Raw genomic sequence first — 18,368 nt, forward strand, 5'->3', positions numbered from 1 at the left:
CCATGCCCTGCAGGTCCCAAGGAAGAGCGGATGGAAAGGAGTCCCTACCCATGGCTGATGAGCTGACCTTTTCCACGTAACCTCAGGCAGGGGTTTCGTAGTGGTATCTTTTGCTCTTAACTTTCCCTCCCAGATCTGCATTCCCGAGCATCTCAGCATATGGATGGAATCTGCAGGAGGTGGGGGAAGTGGGAAGGGGTGTCCAGCCCGAAGCATGTCACAGATGCCCACGGAGAGCTGGGGAGGATTAGAGCGAATCATTAATTGTCATTAATATGCTAGGGCTTGACAGCCTTGGGTTTATTTTTACACCAAAGCCCAGACGTGCCTTGCACATGTCCCTGGGTTCTGGCTCTGAGAGAAAAGGGAAAACTGGCTGCACTTATAATCTGCCAACTTCCCGGGATTGGACAGCATGCTTTCAGCTTGGCTCCCTGGCCTGGCATAAACCGTGGCTTCTAAGGTCCCCTTGCCCTCCTTGGCTTTCTCCCAACCCAGGGATCCTGCCAAAGCAAGGCTGGGGTCTCCATGTTTCATTGATTTGTGTGCCAGGGACCTTGAGGATAAAGGGAACAGTCCAGAGAGAAGATGATGGACATCAGAGAGAAGGCTGCCATTCAAAGGGTTAAGCTGCCACCAAGAAGAGTGTTAGAACCAACATGCTTTACAGCAGGACTTTAATAGATGCTAACTTCTAAAGGGGCAGATGGAATTCTGGGTCATCTTTCCTTTCAAATAGTTGTTAAAAACCTAGGCTCGACTCCAAAATTGGTCTTGTTATCCTTATAAAAAGCTGATAGCTCTGGCCGGAGGAGTTAACGATGTTGCAGAGATTCCTGTTCTCTGGTGTTACCCTGAGAGGCTACAGGCTCCACAGTGGAGGTCAGTGCAAGTCCACGAAGCCATGAGGAATGGTGCTGTGTCTTTACCCTGAGTTGATGCTGAGTTAGGCCCAGGAATTAATCACACCCAGCCCAGTGGGAATGACTATATGAAATGCTCTATCAATAGGAAACAGTGGGGGCCACTCTCCCAAGTGGTGGGAGCTCTGATATCCTCCTTTCTCAACATTCCTGTCAGCTTTCCTTTGGGGGCTTTTGTTCTCCGTTCTCTCCCTCCCCCCTTTGTTAGCATTTCTAGGTGGGTGTATTAGTTCCCTGTGGCTGCTGTAACAAGTTTGATGATTTAAAACAACACAGATTTATTATCCTAGAGTTCTGTGGAAGTCCACTATGTGTCTCACTATACTGAAATCAAGGTGTCCCCAGGTCTGCATTCCACCATGAAGGTTCTAGGGAGAATTGGTCTTTTCCAGCCTCAAGGTCACTCATTCCTTGACTTGTGGCCCTGTCCTCCACCTTCAAAGCTAGCAATGTCACAACTCTCCATCCCTTTCTTCTAGATGCACATCTCCATATTCTGCCTGGGGGACTGATCAACACCATTTGGCAGCATTGCTATCTCCATGTACCTGAGTTTGTATCTGTGTTTGTGTGAAGGCAGAGCTCCTGCTGCTATTGGGGTGGAGCTGAAAGACCACTCACATGCCCTAGAGAGGGAACCCTGCACTTGGCAGGTGGTGCCCTCTGAGATCCCTCAACCCTAAGGCCCAACATTTGGTGAACTTGTGTTATGGATTAAATTGTACACTCCCCCTGTTCATATCTTGAAGATTTAACCCCCCAATGTGACTATATCTGGAAACAGGGCTTTAAAGAGGCAATTAGGGTGGGTCCTAATTCAAGATGACTGGGGCCCTGATATGAAAAAATTGGAACATGAACAACACAGAGAGGTGGGTGACCATGTGGGGACACAGGGAGAAGGTAGCCATCTCTAAGCCAAGGAGAGAGGCCTCAGGGAAAACTAACCCTACTGAAATGTTGGTCTTGGACTTCTAGCCTCCAGAACGGTGAGAAAATAAATTTCTGTTGTTGAAGCCACTTAGTCCATGGTGTTTTGTTATGGTAACCGTAGCAACTAAGACACCCTTACTGGGAGATTGGAACAGTGCTCATCTTAGTTGACATTGCCATCTCACTTGGCTCTGTGCCCATGGAGAAAGCTAATTACTGGTGTGCAACCTAATGGCTCCATTGATCCTTCCCCTCCCTCCAATCTATATTCTTGAATTTTCCTTCACCTGAAGGTAATGCTTAGGAACAAATGTCACTTACTTTGTTTGTCTGCACTCCTGTGCATTATTTTTCTGGATTCTGGAAGACGTACTGTGACTCATCTGAGGATAAACCTTGATGAAACCAGGAACTTCAGATATCTGGAAGTCCCCTGACAGGGTTTGAGGAGACCTTTGTGAAGGTCACTTAAAATACTCAAAACAACATGATTTTATCTTGGATCTCACTTTTCTTATCTTAGAACAAAGAGGCAGATTAGATCAGGGATGTCAAGGAGATTTGCCAGTTCCAATTAATTCATTGTGGTTGCCTGGGATTCATAGGAAAGAATGCTACCACCAATTAACCATGTCTACAAAAGGGGTGCAGGAGCACAGAGAAGTAGTACTTAGGTCAGGTATCTGCCATCACAGAAAAAGGTAAGTTTTGATGTCTCTTCCACCTCTGAGTTTCCAAGACACTTGCTGATGCAGACCTAGGATCCATATGTCTCCTGATACTGTCTGGGGCCATGTTTCTGTCCTTCTGCCTTGGACCACCCGCACTCTTGCTGTCTCCTGCTGTTTCTCTTTCATGGGCTCACCCGCCTTGCTGGCACCTTCTGCAAGTCCTGGGGATGCCCATCTCAAGCCTCCCTCTCACTGCTAATTAAGGTATTTCTTCTGAGTCCTATTGTTTAGCAACTCACATTGCCCTTCATCCTGCAGCCCCTAGACTCCTGCTGGGATCCAACTGATGTCATTGACTTGTTCCTCTGCCAATGGCCACCAGCCAAAGACCAGTTCTTGAACTGGAAAACCACTTGAACCCCTTTGAAGTTCATCCTCACCACAATCTAATCGGGGAACATGTTGCAGCGGGGGTTGGATTTTTGACTTTAAAAAAAAAAAAAATGATGTGTGTGTGTTTGTGTGTGTTTGTGTGTGTGTGTGTGTTTTCCTCAAAGAAAGCATGTTGAATACTCAAGAGGCAAAAATATCTATTTTACATGCACTGTAATTGTTCTACCTAAGATGAAATATGTTATTTTTCTTAAGTAAAGCTACAGGCAGTTTATTAGCAGAGCTAATTAACCCACAATCAGGAACTGGCTCACCTCTAATCACAACCTGCCTGCATTCTTCACAGGCAATGTGGTGGTGCTACAGCACTTATATTTATAAATATGTGCAATGCAATATGAACTATATTTATGGGGACAGCATCAATTTTTTTAACCACAAAATCTGACCTACCTAAAACAGATGGTGAGAGAACTGGACTGCTGGTCTGAGGCTTGAAGTGAAGGACCCTCATTCTTTTTAGCAAGAGTTCTTTTCTTTAGTCTTCTTTTTTCCTTTTTTTTTTTTTTTTTCCTTTTCAGCTCTCATCTTCCATTCTTTCTCTTCTTCCTGCCTGTTAGATGTCATTTTTCCCCAAGGAGTATTCTCAGGTGAGGGGTTGTCTTGTGGTTTGTGTATTGCAGGCTGGTCATCTCCTTGTGGGTGAGTGTTGACCTCTTCTAATCTATTCCTCCTTGCCAGAAATAAATGAAAATAGCTCTGGTGAAGTTGGGGGTGTCTTGGTGAGAAGAGGTAGTTTGAGGACAGATCATCTGGGGTTTGAGCAAGAATCAAGGTTGAAGGGATTCTCTCTAAGCATCCAACGAACTCGGCAGTCTCAGCAAAAGTTGTCTCATTGGTGGTTGGTGGTACAGATAAGGTTAAAGGTTGAAGGTCTATCTGTAAAAACCCAGGAATGCTTGTGACCTGACCTGACAATTATGCTTTTTTGGAGTTTCAAGAAATTGAATGGAAATAAAGAACTGAATGGAACAAAAGACCACTGTATTAATGCTGGGCTGATGATGTTGGACTCTATGGTAAAGAATGCCTTAAGGTTCAAGTGCAGACCTGTGACCAGCTGAATAGAGGAAGGCATTGAGCGAGGGACAGCCAAGTCACAAGAAGGTCCTTGGCCTAGACTGGAGGAAGAAAGAGCTGAGTGTAGACACACACCTTTAACCATACAATGATCCAGTGCACTCGGGTCAATTCATACTCTCTGCCTGAACCAATAAGATGTATATCTCAAAGCAGGGAGGGAAAAAGGAAGGAAGTGGGAAGAAAGGGAAGGAAGGAAGAAAGAAGAAAAATGGCATTCAGGATCTATGGTGTCAGGCAGAATGTCTGGCAATTCTACATCCACTATTTCACTTAATTCTACAACCTTTTGACATGGAACACATAACCTTCATGTTGTGGAAGTGGAATTAAGATACAAGGATCTTTTAAAAATCAGTGTTTGGACTCAGGTCCATCCAGCTCTCTCTCTACCTACTATTTATCAGGTGTTCACTTAGGCAGGACATGTATGCTTGTTGAATAATGAGACTAGAAGCTTCCTTTTATTTTAGCTTTGAAATGCATTTTTTTATTATTGGAATTCATCTTTATTGAAATTTTAATCAAATAGCACATTTTAAATTAAGCTTGAGGGCAGAACTGCAACTCAGTATGAATTCATACAAGTGGTTTTCCATTTAAAATTACCAAAAGTTTTATTTATTAGTGACAAAAATATAGAAGTGGTTCAGTTTTCCTTTTAATCCAGTTTTTATTTTTAAAATACGATTTACTAACATTCTACTACAGATACTTAAAGAGAGGGCCAAAAAGGGGCACTGTCTAGTAAAAGAGTATTATACCCAAATCACCCAGTTACCCATGTGTCTGATGATTGGGTATCTTAAAATCTACTTTCCCCCCATAGTTTTATTGAAGTAAAACTGAAGTACAATAAAATGCACAAATTTGAAATATGCAATTTGATCAGTTTTGATGTTTTTACACATATGTAACCAATACAATAAATATAAAAAGCATTTCAATTAGTTTTATTAAAATTTGAAATCACACAGACTGTTTTCTGCATGATTTATTACATTAAAAATCAATCACCTTAAGATATATAGAACCCCACCCCCACATCACAACTCCTTCAAAATTAAATGGCACACTTATAAATATCTCACAGGTCAAAGAAGAAAGCACAAGAAAAGTAAATAAAAAGTGCTTTGAACTAAGTGATAATAAAAGCTTAAAATACCAGGATCTCTGGGATGAAACAGTACTCAGATGAACATTTATAACTTAAAGTATTTGTATCAGAAAGAATAGCTAGAATAACAATCAAATTATTTTCAAATTAGGTAGTAGGAAGGAAAAAATAAGAGTAGGAGCAGGAATAGATGAAATAGAAAAGAAATAATACAGCTGAAAGTTGATAAAAATCAAACAAGTCTAATCAAGACAAAAAGCAAGAATGAAAATTAATATCAATGGAAAGGGGACTATCAAAACAACCCTACAGACACTAAAACTATATTAAGGAAATATTAAAGTTGTATTCCAACATATGTAATAGCTTACATGACATAAGACCATGAGACTCAATGCACTTATAATCCAGGCTCTTGTTCTTTGCATTAATGGAGCAAAACCAACCTGTCCATTCAGAGTAGTATCCATGTTCTCTTAGAGGCTTGAGTTACTCAAGGCTAACCTTTTCTACAAGGCCCAGGTGACGTGATCTATGTTAGATATTGAGTTTGTTACCTAATAGACAGTTATAGATATACTCTGTAAGTGGCCCCTAATTTCCTGGCTAGGTCAAGGGGTGTTGCCGTAGGGACATGGGATAGGGTGTGGGATTCCCTGGCCAGCACTAGGGGAGAGATTCCAGTAGCAATGGATTGGAACTCAGTCCATTTGTGTCCAAATGTTTGTTGCATGCTTTCCTTTTGTCCACCATGAGCTGAAATATGACATAGTTGGGTAACTGTCTCTCCAGGGTAGCATAAACTCTCCTTCCCTGGACCTTTCGTTTTCAAGCCTGGGACTGGAAGCATCTGGGATCAAAGCTGGTTGAGGGCAATGCCTGGGGCCAGAAGGCAAGCCTCAGATGCTGAGTTACAGCTGGAGAAGCACCTGAAAAGTGCTGGGTCTGAGACAAAGAAGGAGTTCCAGACCCCACAAAGAAGTTAACTCACATAGAATCCAGAAACGACCAGAGCAAGAAGGACTAGTGCAGAATGGCTGATCTGGAAAAATTTCAGAAGCAGGATCCGGTGCCACCTGATGGCATGTATGCATGACCATGTCCACGGGTACACCTGCATCACTATTTTTGGTAGGAGTCTCAGGAACGAAGGCTCAAGTCTTTTTAAGGCCCATGAATTCACTCTAATAAGATTTTATTTTCTGAGCCTGGGAGAAGCATCATGAACACTCTGATGATACCTCTTCTGAAATCACCGTCTTCCAGACTTATAAGGTTGGTTGGAAATGTGAGGCAAGGAAAGCAAATCAATAGGTAGCCATATTATTCATTGGGTCTTATGACATTCTTCCTCTATTTTTTTTTTTATGTGATGGAGTCATCATCTGATTCCTTGTTGCTTGTCAGAAAAGGATTTCAAGAGGGAGACTTACCAGATATATGAGGAACGAGTAGCTCAGTTCCAGGAATATTAAATAATTCAAGTCTGCCAATAGGGTGCTGGGTCTATATTTCAAAACATAGTTTCTCTGAACTTCCCCTTCCCCAGATATGAAATGAAGCAGATGAGTGACCATCCTCAGTAAAGAACCAAAGTGCCACAGTTAGTGGGTACACACACAAAATGTAGAAGGCATTATGCTGAGTGAAATCATCCAATCACTAAAGGAAAAATGCTTATGATTCTACTTATGGCGTAGTCACACTCATAGAGATGGGAAGTAGAACAGTGGTTGCCAGCAGCTGGAGGAGGGAAGGAGCGGGGAGCTATTTAATAGGTATGGAGTCTCAGTTTTGAAATGAAAATGTTGTGAACGTGGACGATGGAGCTGGATTGCACAATAATGTGAAAGTAGCTAAAGCCACTCAGGTGTACACTCAAATATGGTCAAAATGGTAAACTTCAAGCTATGTGTATTTGACCATAATTAAAAAAAAAAAAAAAAAAAAAAAAGAAGCTATGTTGCTTACCGTGGGACCACAGGGTCAAGAAATCCTATCGTAGAATGGAGTTATGCCAGTAAACAGATGCATAGTTGGGCCTCCTGTCCTACACAAGGTTAATCATGGCCTAAAAATGATGGCTTCTTAAATTTGAAAGGTGAAGTGGAATCGTTTTCTCTAACAAAACAAAATAAAACTTTCTCACAGTTCCATTAAACAGACAACAGAGAGATCACTACTTAGTGGGGTGATAAACCAAGCACAGAAGTCACAGTTGCACAAAGCAGGTTAGGATCTGCAGTTTGTGTCTCTACCCAAGTTTTGAAGGTGAGTGCACCAGAGGGAAAGGTCACTGGTGTCATGTGGTGCTGCGGACCCCAGACCCTCCTGGGAGGCTACAGTTGGGAGGGGGGGACATGTTGAGCTTTAAGTTTATCCTTGGAATATAGTATGGGCTGCTATCAAGTGTGTCTCTCTGGCTACCAGGAGGTTAGATGTGCCATGATGCAGTGACAAGCCCCTCACAACCTGCTCTGCTGGCCCCTCTGGCTTCCTGCAGGATGCCCTGTGGCATCAGCTCTGGCAATAATCTAGAAACCTTCCAAACAGCTACTATCTTCTCTGCTTCCTGAATAAAGAACTTGGTTGGCCTCAGCCAGGGATGACACCCTGTTTTACTTTTTTGGTTTATTTAATGGACCTGGAACATCTGGATGCATCAAAATCTTGTTGGTTATAAGTGACAGAAACCAACTCAAAGTGGCTTAAACCGGGATAAACTTTTCCGATTTGTTCAACTGAGATGTCAAATATAGCTGGCTCCAAGGGTCCAAATAATGCCATTGGTTCTCTTTCTCTTACCCCCACAATTTCTTACCCATTCATCTTGTCTTTCTGGGGGGCCCTCTCCACATGGTGGTCCTTGGCAGTAAGAAGCTTATGTCCTGCCTCGGCCAAGGGATCAGACCCAAGTTTCTTTCTCTCCACAGGCATTACTGTCAAGCCCAGCCATGAGTTATTGACGTGGTGGGGGATGGAACACCCTGGAACTCTTGCCCACCTCTGAAGCCATGGTGCAGGGACACTGCCACCCTAAACCACCAACTGAGCAGTAGGAAGGTGGTCCTTGGAGAGGAAGTGTAGATGAAGCAGGTAGTGAAGACAGACACACTTTTCAAAACCCCTCATGATATGAGAAGGGTATGAGAAACTGTCCTGGGTTTAGGAACCTCTCTAAGCCCTATATCCCCCTTCTCCTACCCTGACCCTCTACATTCAGTGTCCCCCTTTTTCTGTGCCCTTAGGCTTTTCTCTTTGACATCTTCTCCCTCTCTAACCCTGGGGCTGGTGACCCCATTTCAGATCATTTCATGTGGCCTGTAAGTGAAGCAACTTCCAGATGGGACCTCCAGCATCTGCCCTCTGAATACACTGGCATGCCTTAGCCTGGTGGCTCCTGACACAGGGAGGAGGGCCAAGCACAGTACCACAGGGACAGTGTCCTAATTTGGGGAAATCACCCTTTGGAGACTTCAGTCTCACCTCTGTGGCCCTGTCAAGATTCAGAGCCTTAAACTTTTTTTTTCCCATTCTAAGTTATTTTCTTCATTTGTCAGGTCCCTGTTGTGATGTGTGGCGTTTGTTGTCGGGTGGTGTTGGTTTGTTATTTTCACTCTGCTCTGTGCCCTGACACTTCCCCAAGGTGCGGGCACATTCTAAAATAATGATCTCCCCATGGTCAGGAGAGCCTGACCCCTCTGCAGTGGTTTGAGCAGCTCTGGTCTGGGGGAAGGGCCAGAGATTTTGCTTGGGGTTCAGCACTGGAGGGATTGGTGTGAGCTCTTAGGGACAAATAGGAATGTCCATGAGGGCAAAAAGGGCCTGCGCTGGAAAGCAGAGGAATGGAAGGCACAGATAGAGGTGGCTGGGCCTCAGAGTTACTGGCCTGAGTGGCAGCACCAGGTCCCATCCAGGTGAGCTAGAGGTCACTGAGGGGCATCAGGTGATAAGGAAACTGTTTGTGATGTCTAAACTCTCTGGATGCCCCAGAATGGCAGTGGCTGATTTGCCATGGAGGGTCTGGGCAGTGGAGGGGTGGGGCAGGATCAGGGTTCCAGATCATGAGTGCCCACAGGCCAGTCTTGCCTTGCCAGTAGCCAGGTAAAGGGGATCATTCCTTCATCCAGAGGTGGCTCAGCATCTGCACTGTTACCATGTGTTCTACCAGATCTAGGTCTTGTTGAAAGACGGTTCCTGGCCCTAAGGGGTGTTATGTCCTTGTGTCCTAAAGAGGCATTACTGTGGCTACTGGAGAAGGGCCTTTCTTCACGGTGGACTGTGTGCCTACTGTCCCTGGAGGGAAGTCCTTGGGGCTCTTTGAAGTCCCTGTTCATTCTTTCTCCTCTCTTGTAGTTCCCATGAGGCCTTTTTCCTTTGACTGCTTTTGGCCACAGTAATTAATTGTTTAGATTTAAGTTGTATCTTGTGTAATATGTTACAACCCCCAAGTTTAAGGTGATACCTTTTTATGATTTAAGATGTTATAATGTTGGAATGAGGATGGGATGAACTCTGGAGTAAGAGGGACATGGATTCCAGTCCTGGCTCCATCTCTCACAGGCTCTGTGACCTGGTACGAGTTACTGAGCCTCTACAGCCTTAGCTTCTTCCCCTGCAAATTCCTATGACAGTGCTGTCTTTCTTTCAGGGATAGTGCGAGGCATAAATAAAGCAAACGTTTATTCCTTCAACAAGTACATCTTGCTTGCCTAGGATGTGCCAGGTGCTTTACAGGCACTTTGCAGCAGGGCACATGATAGTGGGTGTAATACCTGTAATTGCATGGAAATGTCTTTGGCAGAGTGGCAGATCCTTGAGGAAAGACAGAGGGGCACCCTGTTCAGACCACACAGTGGCCATGGCATTTGGAATTTCCATTGCTTTGTATGTTGTTGGGAAACCTAACACATATCTACCCAGAGTCTGGACTGAACGAGCCTTTGCCAGGACGTAGGGTCAGGGTCCACCCCTCCCCCTCACTCCAAGTCTTTGTAGTCATTTTTTTTTTTAAACAATTTTTTATTTTTAATGGTTTAAACAAGGAGAAAAATAGCACATTTATACTAAGAAGTCCAACTATATTCAACAAGAATTAAGTGTTTGTAATGAAAACCCCAGCCTCTAGTCCAGTGCATGAACAAGTACATATACCCACCCTCACCCAAGATGTACCAGGCCCCCCTCCTTCAGGGTGTTCCTGGACTAAGAGGTCTGCTTGGAGAGCTGAGGTGAACTAGTTCAGACTAAAACTAAGAGGATACACCTTACATTAGGTGCAGGAGAAGTTCCATAGCTAAACCTGTGCCCGTGCGCTGCCCCCTCCAGTCCTAACAGGTATTTGGCATTTGAGGTCCAGGTTCCTTCCTCATCCCTATACACAACCAAGCTAACGCAGGTGCCCAGCTCTCCTCAGGGTGGAAACAGTCCCCTGCCACAGGATATTCAACCTCAAAGGGATTGCAGTCACGTCGCGTTATTTATAAAATAAGAATTACATTTATATATCATGTCTAGAAGGAGCTCCAGCCCCTCAGGAAAGCTGCCTGGGACAGCACTTGAGCCCCTTCTTTACACAGGCATAGTCGACAGCATTTATACTTGGCTACTTCAATAAACCAAGCTTGAAGGAATTTAAAAGGCAATTTAGCTTAAATATAAACAATGATTTTTTGTTAAAAAATGTTTAAAATTTTTCTTCTAATGGCCAGTGAGGCCAGCAGGTACCAGGCAGGTGCTCCTCTGAGCCACAATCCCTGCCTCTGTCTAAAACATTTAAACTTTTTAAAAAAATAAAAATTTATTTTTTGTATTTAAGCTAAACTGCCTTTTAAATTCCTTCAAGCCTGGCTCATTGAAGTGGCTAAGTACAAATGCTGTTGACTAGGAAATTAGCTGGAGAGTTAGGTTCTGCCTGGGTAAAGGAGGAGCTCAAGGGCTGTCCCAGACAGCTTTCCTGAGGGGCTGGAGCCCCTTCTGGACAAGTTATATAAATGTAATTCTTATTTTGTAATGTAATGTAGTTGTAATCAGTCCCCCCCCCCCCCCACAACTTCGTGACTAAAAAGAATTCCCTTTTACCCAATCCTAGCAAATGCAGCAGAGATTCAAGTTGGGTGCATCACGCACTCTCTGGCAAGAGTGTGGGGATAGGGGAGATGGTGGGAAGGCAGGATACCTGAATAAGTGACACATTAAATAAGTCAGGGAAGTGAGCTGACAGTATTACAGAGGTTTCTTTTTCTTTAGTTCTTCAGCTGCACCTGTGCAACTGTCCAAGTATAGGTATGGGCTTCAGCCCTGCCATTGCCTGCTCCTTCCTTGAGGGCCCCAGGGCTGCCACCACCACCTTGGTGGCTGAAGCAAGAGAACTAGGATAGTTTTGTTTTATGGAACTTGAAGAGTCAGAGGTCTTCCTAGTAGGTGCTGAGATTCAGATTTGGGAAAGGGTAGGGGAATGGGGACGGGAACAGGGATAGAAGCTATTTCTTACGAGTGTGCTGCCTTCGGGCCTGCAGTCTCGGTCTAGCCCCTGGGGTCTTGGTTCCTGAACCAATGGAAAATGAAGGGGCTGCTGATCCGAAAGACCCGACTCCAATGAAGCCTTGAGTGGGTGTCGAGGACACCCCAAAGGAGAGGCTGCTGCCGGCTGTGCCCATTCGGGTGGTTGGGGTGTTCTTCCCAAACGTAGTTGTGGAGGTGCCTCCAAACACAGGTTTGATCTCAGATGTGCCGGCCATGTTGAAGGCAAAGGGTGTTCCCAGGGCATTCTGGTTTAAGTCCCCCCGAATGGGGGTGGTGGTACCTGTGGTACCACTCTGTCCAGCTCCACAACCGAATGCCCTAGAGGTGGAGCTGGTGTCTGGGGCAGCCACACCAAGCCCAAAGCCCCCACTGACAGCTGGGGCTGCAGATCCCCCAAACATGAAAGGGGACCGAGTTGAGTTGCCAAACACTGAGCTACTGGGCCCATTGATGGTGGTCTGGGTGATACCTCTGAAGCCAGAGGTGGTAGCTGCACCAAAGGCTTTCAGTGTGCTGGCAGGGGCTCTGAAGGTTGAGGCTATGGTTTTCAAACCAAAAACTGACTGCCCTGAGTTGCCAGAGGCTGGCTGGGCTGGCGCTGGTGCTGGCGCTGCAGATGGGGCAGGGGCCCCTGAGTTCCCAGAAGTGAAAGGGCTGCCAAGATTTGGGGTAGGGGTTTTCCTGGTGGACCCCTGCTGCTGCCCATTGGCAGCCCCAAATTTGGGCTGGGAGATGGCTGCTGAGTATGCTGGGAGGGAGGGGTTGGCACTTGAGCCAAAGGGAATATTGAATGCAGGGGTGATCCTGTTACTGAAAGTCAGTGTGGGCTGGCAGGTGGTGGCAGGAGCTGAGGTTGTAAGGGAGGTGCTGAAGCCACTGAAGCCAGCAGTGCTGCTGCTGCTGCTGCTGCTGCTGCTGTTGCTGCTGCTGCTTTTGCTGGTGGCTGTCTGAACAGCACCAGGCAGGGACTGGCCAAAGGTGGTGGCCACTGTGGATGTCTGCATGGTGAGGGGCTTGCCAAACTGGAATTCAGAGCCCATGGCCCTGGAAAAGCTGGCAGCAGAACCAGGAGCCCCCCCAAATGGGAAGGGCAGTGAAGCAGAAATCATGCTGCTAGTTGTGCTGCTCCCAGTACTGGCCACACTGTTGACCCCAAAGCAAAAAGCATGTTGGGAAGCAGAGTCTGTGGACACACTGGCGGTGGTGGTGGGAGCCACAGCAGAGGTGGCAGAGGCCAGGTCAGCAAACAGAGGGGCAGCTGGGGCTGCAGCAGCAGTCACAGTAGTTGTTGGCTTACAGGAAAAGGGAGCAGGCAAGGGCACAGCTACAGGTGGCCTTAGGTCACCAAAGATGGACTTAAAAGTTGAGGTAGCAGTGCTGGTCATTGTGGGGAAGGTGGAGGCTGTGGTGGAGAGGTTGGATGGCAAGGAAACTTCACTCTTGCTGTTAGATGCCATCACAAAAATGGGCTTGAATGTAGGAGACGCGGAAGACATGGCTGGGGCAGCTGGGGAGGAAGGGTCAGAGGTCTCGCTGCCTGACATGCCAAATAACACACCTTGCATGGGGGTGGGGGAGGGGGTAAGCGGGCCTGGGGCTTTGGTAGACGTGTCAGCCTGAGGGGCTGAAGGTAACTTGGTGTCAGTGACCGGTGCTGTGGAGGAAGCAGGGACCAGCTCCACAGAAGTGGTTGTGGATTTTGAGTCTGAAGAGGTACCTGGCAGGGGCCCTGGTGGTAAAGAGCCAAGAGAGGCCTGAAGGTCGGGTGTCTTCAGAGGTGAAGATTCTGGGAGTGATGGACCTGGGAGACTCTGTGTCTTCTTCAGGTTCTCTAATGATGGGCTGGTGCCTGTGTCTGGCCAGGAGACTGCTGAAGAAGTGGCACCCACAACAGGCAGAGTGAAAGTGAAAGAAGGCTCAGTAGTTGGTGGGTTCTCACTGTTTGGAGGAACAACAGTCTTGTCCTCTAAGACCTTGTTGATCCACTGGAGCGAAGCTTTCTTCTCCAGGTCAAAGTCCTCAGCAGTGATGGAATAACCAAGCTGAGGTGGTGAAGGCAAGGTCAGTTGGTCCCTTCGCCTGGAGGGCAGCAATGGGATCTTCCGTTTCCGCTGTCTGGAGCTGCCAGGTGTAGATGGTGAAGCCCCGGAGTTCTGCTGCTTCGGAGTGTCCGCAACCCTCTCTCCCTGAGACTCCCTGTTAGACACCAGCGGAGTCCGAGTCGAGGAACTGGAATGCTGACATGGCTCCTCTTTTCTGATTTTCTTGGCTGGCCTCTCCGGTGTCTCGGAGCGGGAGGAAGCTGGGCTAGAGAAGGGGGATGAAATGGAACCACTCCTCTTCCACAGCTGCTGCCGAGAGATGCCTCGGGTTGAACTGTAAGAACTGGTAATCGCATTGCGGTTGGAGCTACGGATGCCACCTGTGCGCGTGCTTGTCAGGGAACTCACAGAAGAGGTGCGTGCTCGCTTACTCAAGTGGTCCTCTGAGCTCTGAGAAGTGAGACCTCTTTTCAGAGACCCAGGGTTAGGCACAAAAGAAGCAGGGACTCCATTGGCCACTAGGGGCACAAATGGTGAATGTCCACTCCTGCTATCATGGCGACTTCTCTTATTCTCCTGGCCATCAACAAATACTTGGTCTTCTTTCTCTAAAGTCCTTTTCTTCCCCTCTTTGAGAGCATTCAGTACTGCCTCCTTTGCACATGGCTCTGGAACATTGCTCGATGGTGAGGGCAGTGATGAGTTGATTAACCGCTCTGGTATTGGACAACGAGTTAGCTTGCTGTCCGGAGGGGCAATCCTCACAGTCGCAGGGCTACACACCATCTTTGAGTTCCGAGCAGAGAGAACAGCTTTCTTTTGACAACCATTCCAGCACACGGTGGGCAGTACCCCCAGCAAGGAATATTGGGCCTGCTGAATTGGATAGTATCTTCGAGGGGCTATTATAAAGGGATTGGATAAAGTCCCACAATCCCTGTGCGCAGGCCTCCTGGAGGGTCGGTGGAAGGGGGTGGGGAGAGAGGGGTAACCATGCTCACGCTGGATGCGCTGGGCCGCGGGAGCAGGCGGTGAGGAGCGGGCGGGCCGCTCCAGCAGGTCCCGGCCCTCCTGCGCGGTGGCAAGCTGCGGGGGGCCGGGCTTACCCAGGTAGCAGCCCATGAGGAGCAGTTCGGTGGGGTTAAGTCTTTCGAGCAGGGTCCGAGGCTCTTGGAGGTTTCGCTTTACTGCCGACTTGGCCGAAGGCGAGAGGAGCAGTGTCCGTTGCCTCCGCGAACTGCGGCGAGCCAGCAACTGCAAGGCGCGCGGGCGTCGGGCTCGCGGTTCAGTCCCCACCAGGCCGTGGTAGCCCCAACCGCCAACCAGGCCACCAACGGCCTAGCGGGCGCCAGGTACAGCACGAGGCCGAGCAGCGCCAGGACGCGCAGAGCCATCCCCTCTGGCCGGCTGCAGGCTCGAGCCGGGTCCCTGCAGTCCTGGGTGCTCTCTATGGGCGACCGCCACCGCTGGCCTTCTCCAGCCGCCGCAGCCGCCGGAGACATCAGCGGCTCTGCGCTGCGGAGACTTCTTTGTGGCCGGACTTCTTTAACCCAAGGCAGATGAAGAGGAGGAGATGTGATCCATCAGTCCAGAGTTGGAGAGGCTGTCAGGGCAGTGAACTGGGCAGAATTCGGCTTGATGCTCTCTGGTTGCACGCACATGCTCACAGGCAAGCACACTCAAAGCGCATAGACACAGACGCACACACACCCAGGTACACGAATACATGCAATCTGGCTCTCACTGCCCCAGCACGCTCCTTTGTGGGCATAGTATTGATCATGACCTCACAGTTCAACCAAGCATCACCCACTCAGGTGCTCTCCAAGTGAGGAGTACAAGGGAGGGCTTTGCCAGATTCAGAGAGGAGCAACCCACTGAGTAGTTATTAAAGATTCCTTTTGGATCCAATGTAGTGAAGCCCCCCTGAAGCTGCCTCTTCCTTGGAGCCTCCACAGGTGGAAGGTAATGCCCCTGTTCCAGCATCCTGCCTCCTCTCTCCTCCTGCCTGGGTTGTCCCACCTCTAAGACCTGTTCCAGAGGTAGAGTCTCTGGAACTCCCCATTTCCAGTCAGGAGGGAACTAAGATGCTAAGGGTGAAGGAGAAATGGAGGTCTCCAGGTGCCAGTGGTGGAGTAGTCTGCAGAGGAATACTACCCTCCTGGAACGTTTTTCTCCTTTTCATGTGCCTCCTCAGACCCAGGAACCCTGGGTCCTTCCACAGAGGTCAGGCCTGTCCTGCCAGCAGCCCTGGCTTGTCTCTACCAGGACCAGAAATTCGATTTGGAAGGATTTTTCCTGGCCTGAGCTATGGCTCCCTTGCCTTGTCTCTTTGGCTGCTGCTGAAGGGAGCCCCTCCCCTTCCTGTCTCTTTTCAGATTTCTTGGATGAAATTGATTCTCTTTGAGTCTCTCACCCTGGTGCTGCTCAGAGAAGTAGGCCCAGCGAACATTTTCTTCAGCAAACTGTCTCCCTTATGTGATGAACAGTGTACATTAAATTCTCATGTCTGGGGTGTGTGTGTGTGTGTGTGTGTGTGTGTGTGTGTGTGAGAGAGAGAGAGAGAGAGAGAGAGAGAGAGAAGAGAGAACACACACACACAGACACACACATGCACACACACACATGCATGCACACACATGAAAATGTGTGGTCAGTGCAAAGGATTGGAGGGAGTGGTGGCAACTCTCTTAACAGAAGTGAATGTGAGGCCTCCAAAGAGCAGCTCTGTCCCTCCAGGGCTGGCCAAGGCAGGCCACAGCAGTAGGCTCTCCTTTGGCTTCTGGCTGACCCTTCCTCTTGGAAATGGATAGGGACAGGGAGAGGCAGTTTCCACACTCAGAAAGGCCAGGAATAGAGGTAAAACTCAGGTTTAAAACAAAACTCCTCTCAACTCCTTGGCCTCTCTTTTCATTCCTCAGATATTGCAGATGGGGGATTCTAATGCTCACATCTTGACCTCCTTTCCATCTCACGGCCATGTGCATCTTACCTGAACCTGCAGGGTCCCACGAGGAGTTTGTTGCAATGGGCTCCCAATTGGACCCTTTTTCTCTTCCATGCTTCAGTCTTCCAACCACCTAGGACTTGTAGAAACTGCCACACTCTTTGCTCACTTGTGCCTTTACGGACTCCATCTCCTTTCCTCCCTGTCCTTTCTGCATATCTGATTATTCATCTTCGTTGAAGGCAAAGTTGTGCTCTCCTCAGGATCTCTACTATTAATTTGCTCTGAACTTGCCACCTTGAGTTGTCAGGCTGGGCAGGATTGGACTTGGTGTATCACTACTATGTGACATAGAGCCAGGTTTTGTTCTCCTCTATTTTCCAATGAAAATTTATTTATTAAAAAAAAAAAAAAAAAAAACAGATGGTCAACTGGATTTGGCCCAATGGTTATTAGAACAATTCAAAAAAGATTCTTAGACTCAGTTTGCACATCTGGAGAATAGAACCTCTCTCACAGAATTATCATAAGGAATCAAGGGCATATAAGATCCTACTATAGTGACTGGTACACAGTAAGGTCTCAATTCCTAGAAAGTCCTCTTCCCTCATGGATGTGTGCCATTTCTCCAAGGGGATTACAGAGTTGGAGAGAAGTGGATCCACTTTTATCTCTGGAACCCCAGTGGCCACCCTAAAACTTACTGCAGGGTAAGTGTTCAATAAATTCTTGCTGTCTTTGATCTAGTTCCTGCTTATCTCCCTAGGATATTCTCTTTGTTTCCTCCTTTCTTCACACTTACTATTCTGAACTATTTGCTGTCCTTTTAAAGTAGGTTTATCAGTTTTTGACCTTGACACTATTGAAGTTTTGGGTTGGATAATTCTTTGTCTTGGGGTGGGGTCTTTCCTATGTATTGTAGAATGTCTAGCAGGATTCTCGACCTCTACCCACTGGATACTGATAACACCTGTCTCCCTTTGCCTCCCAGCTGTGACAACCCAAAGTCATTAGACATTGCCTACTGTCTCTTGAAGTTCAAGGATCACCCCTGGTTGAGAACCACTGCTCTGGTGCTTTGTTTCCCCTCATGAGTTTTTGGTTTAATGGACGCAGTTGCTTTGCTTAGCACTGACTTTGCCTTTTCACCTTTGCTAACTCCTAAACACCTGTGAAATCCAGGCAAGATGTCAGCTCCTTGGAGAAGCCTCCTCTGACCTCCATATTCTGATCCCCATAGAGGATAAATTCCACATCTTTCTGTGCATCTCACTTCACCATTCTTCCTCATATCCTATTGCAATTACCTATTTTTGTGTCTTGTCCATTGCAGTTTGATCCCGTCAAAGACAGAACTTATTATTTATTTACCTCTTTATCTTCAGCACAGAATATAGGGCCTAGAATATACCAGGTGGTCAAAACCTGTTGGGGGAATGGATGGGAGAATAAATGGAGAGCTAGATGGATGGATAGATGGGTGGGTGGATGAATGGATGGATGGATAAATGATCTGATAGATACATTTGTAGGTTGGTGGATGGAGAAATGGTTACATGGAAAGGTGGATAGAAGGATGGATGAACAGAATTTATGAATAGTAAGTACAGAAATAAATAGGTGAATGGTTTGATGAATGGATGGGAGGGCAGATTGATAAATGGGTGAATGTAGAGA

At 47.1% G+C, this 18,368-nt stretch overlaps 1 protein-coding gene across 1 annotated transcript; it reads right to left on the bottom strand.

The window, feature by feature from the left end:
* Window positions 1-11,659: 11,659 nt before the first annotated feature.
* On the bottom strand, window positions 11,660-15,246 carry LOC124978052 (nuclear envelope pore membrane protein POM 121C-like). Its single transcript, XM_047542080.1, is given in 2 exon segments — window positions 11,660-15,018; window positions 15,021-15,246. Coding segments are annotated over 2 exon segments (3,585 nt in total).
* Window positions 15,247-18,368: the final 3,122 nt, after the last annotated feature.

The sequence above is a fragment of the Sciurus carolinensis genome, chromosome 2 (genome assembly GCF_902686445.1).
Source record: "Sciurus carolinensis chromosome 2, mSciCar1.2, whole genome shotgun sequence".
NCBI classification, from domain to species: Eukaryota; Metazoa; Chordata; class Mammalia; order Rodentia; family Sciuridae; genus Sciurus; species Sciurus carolinensis.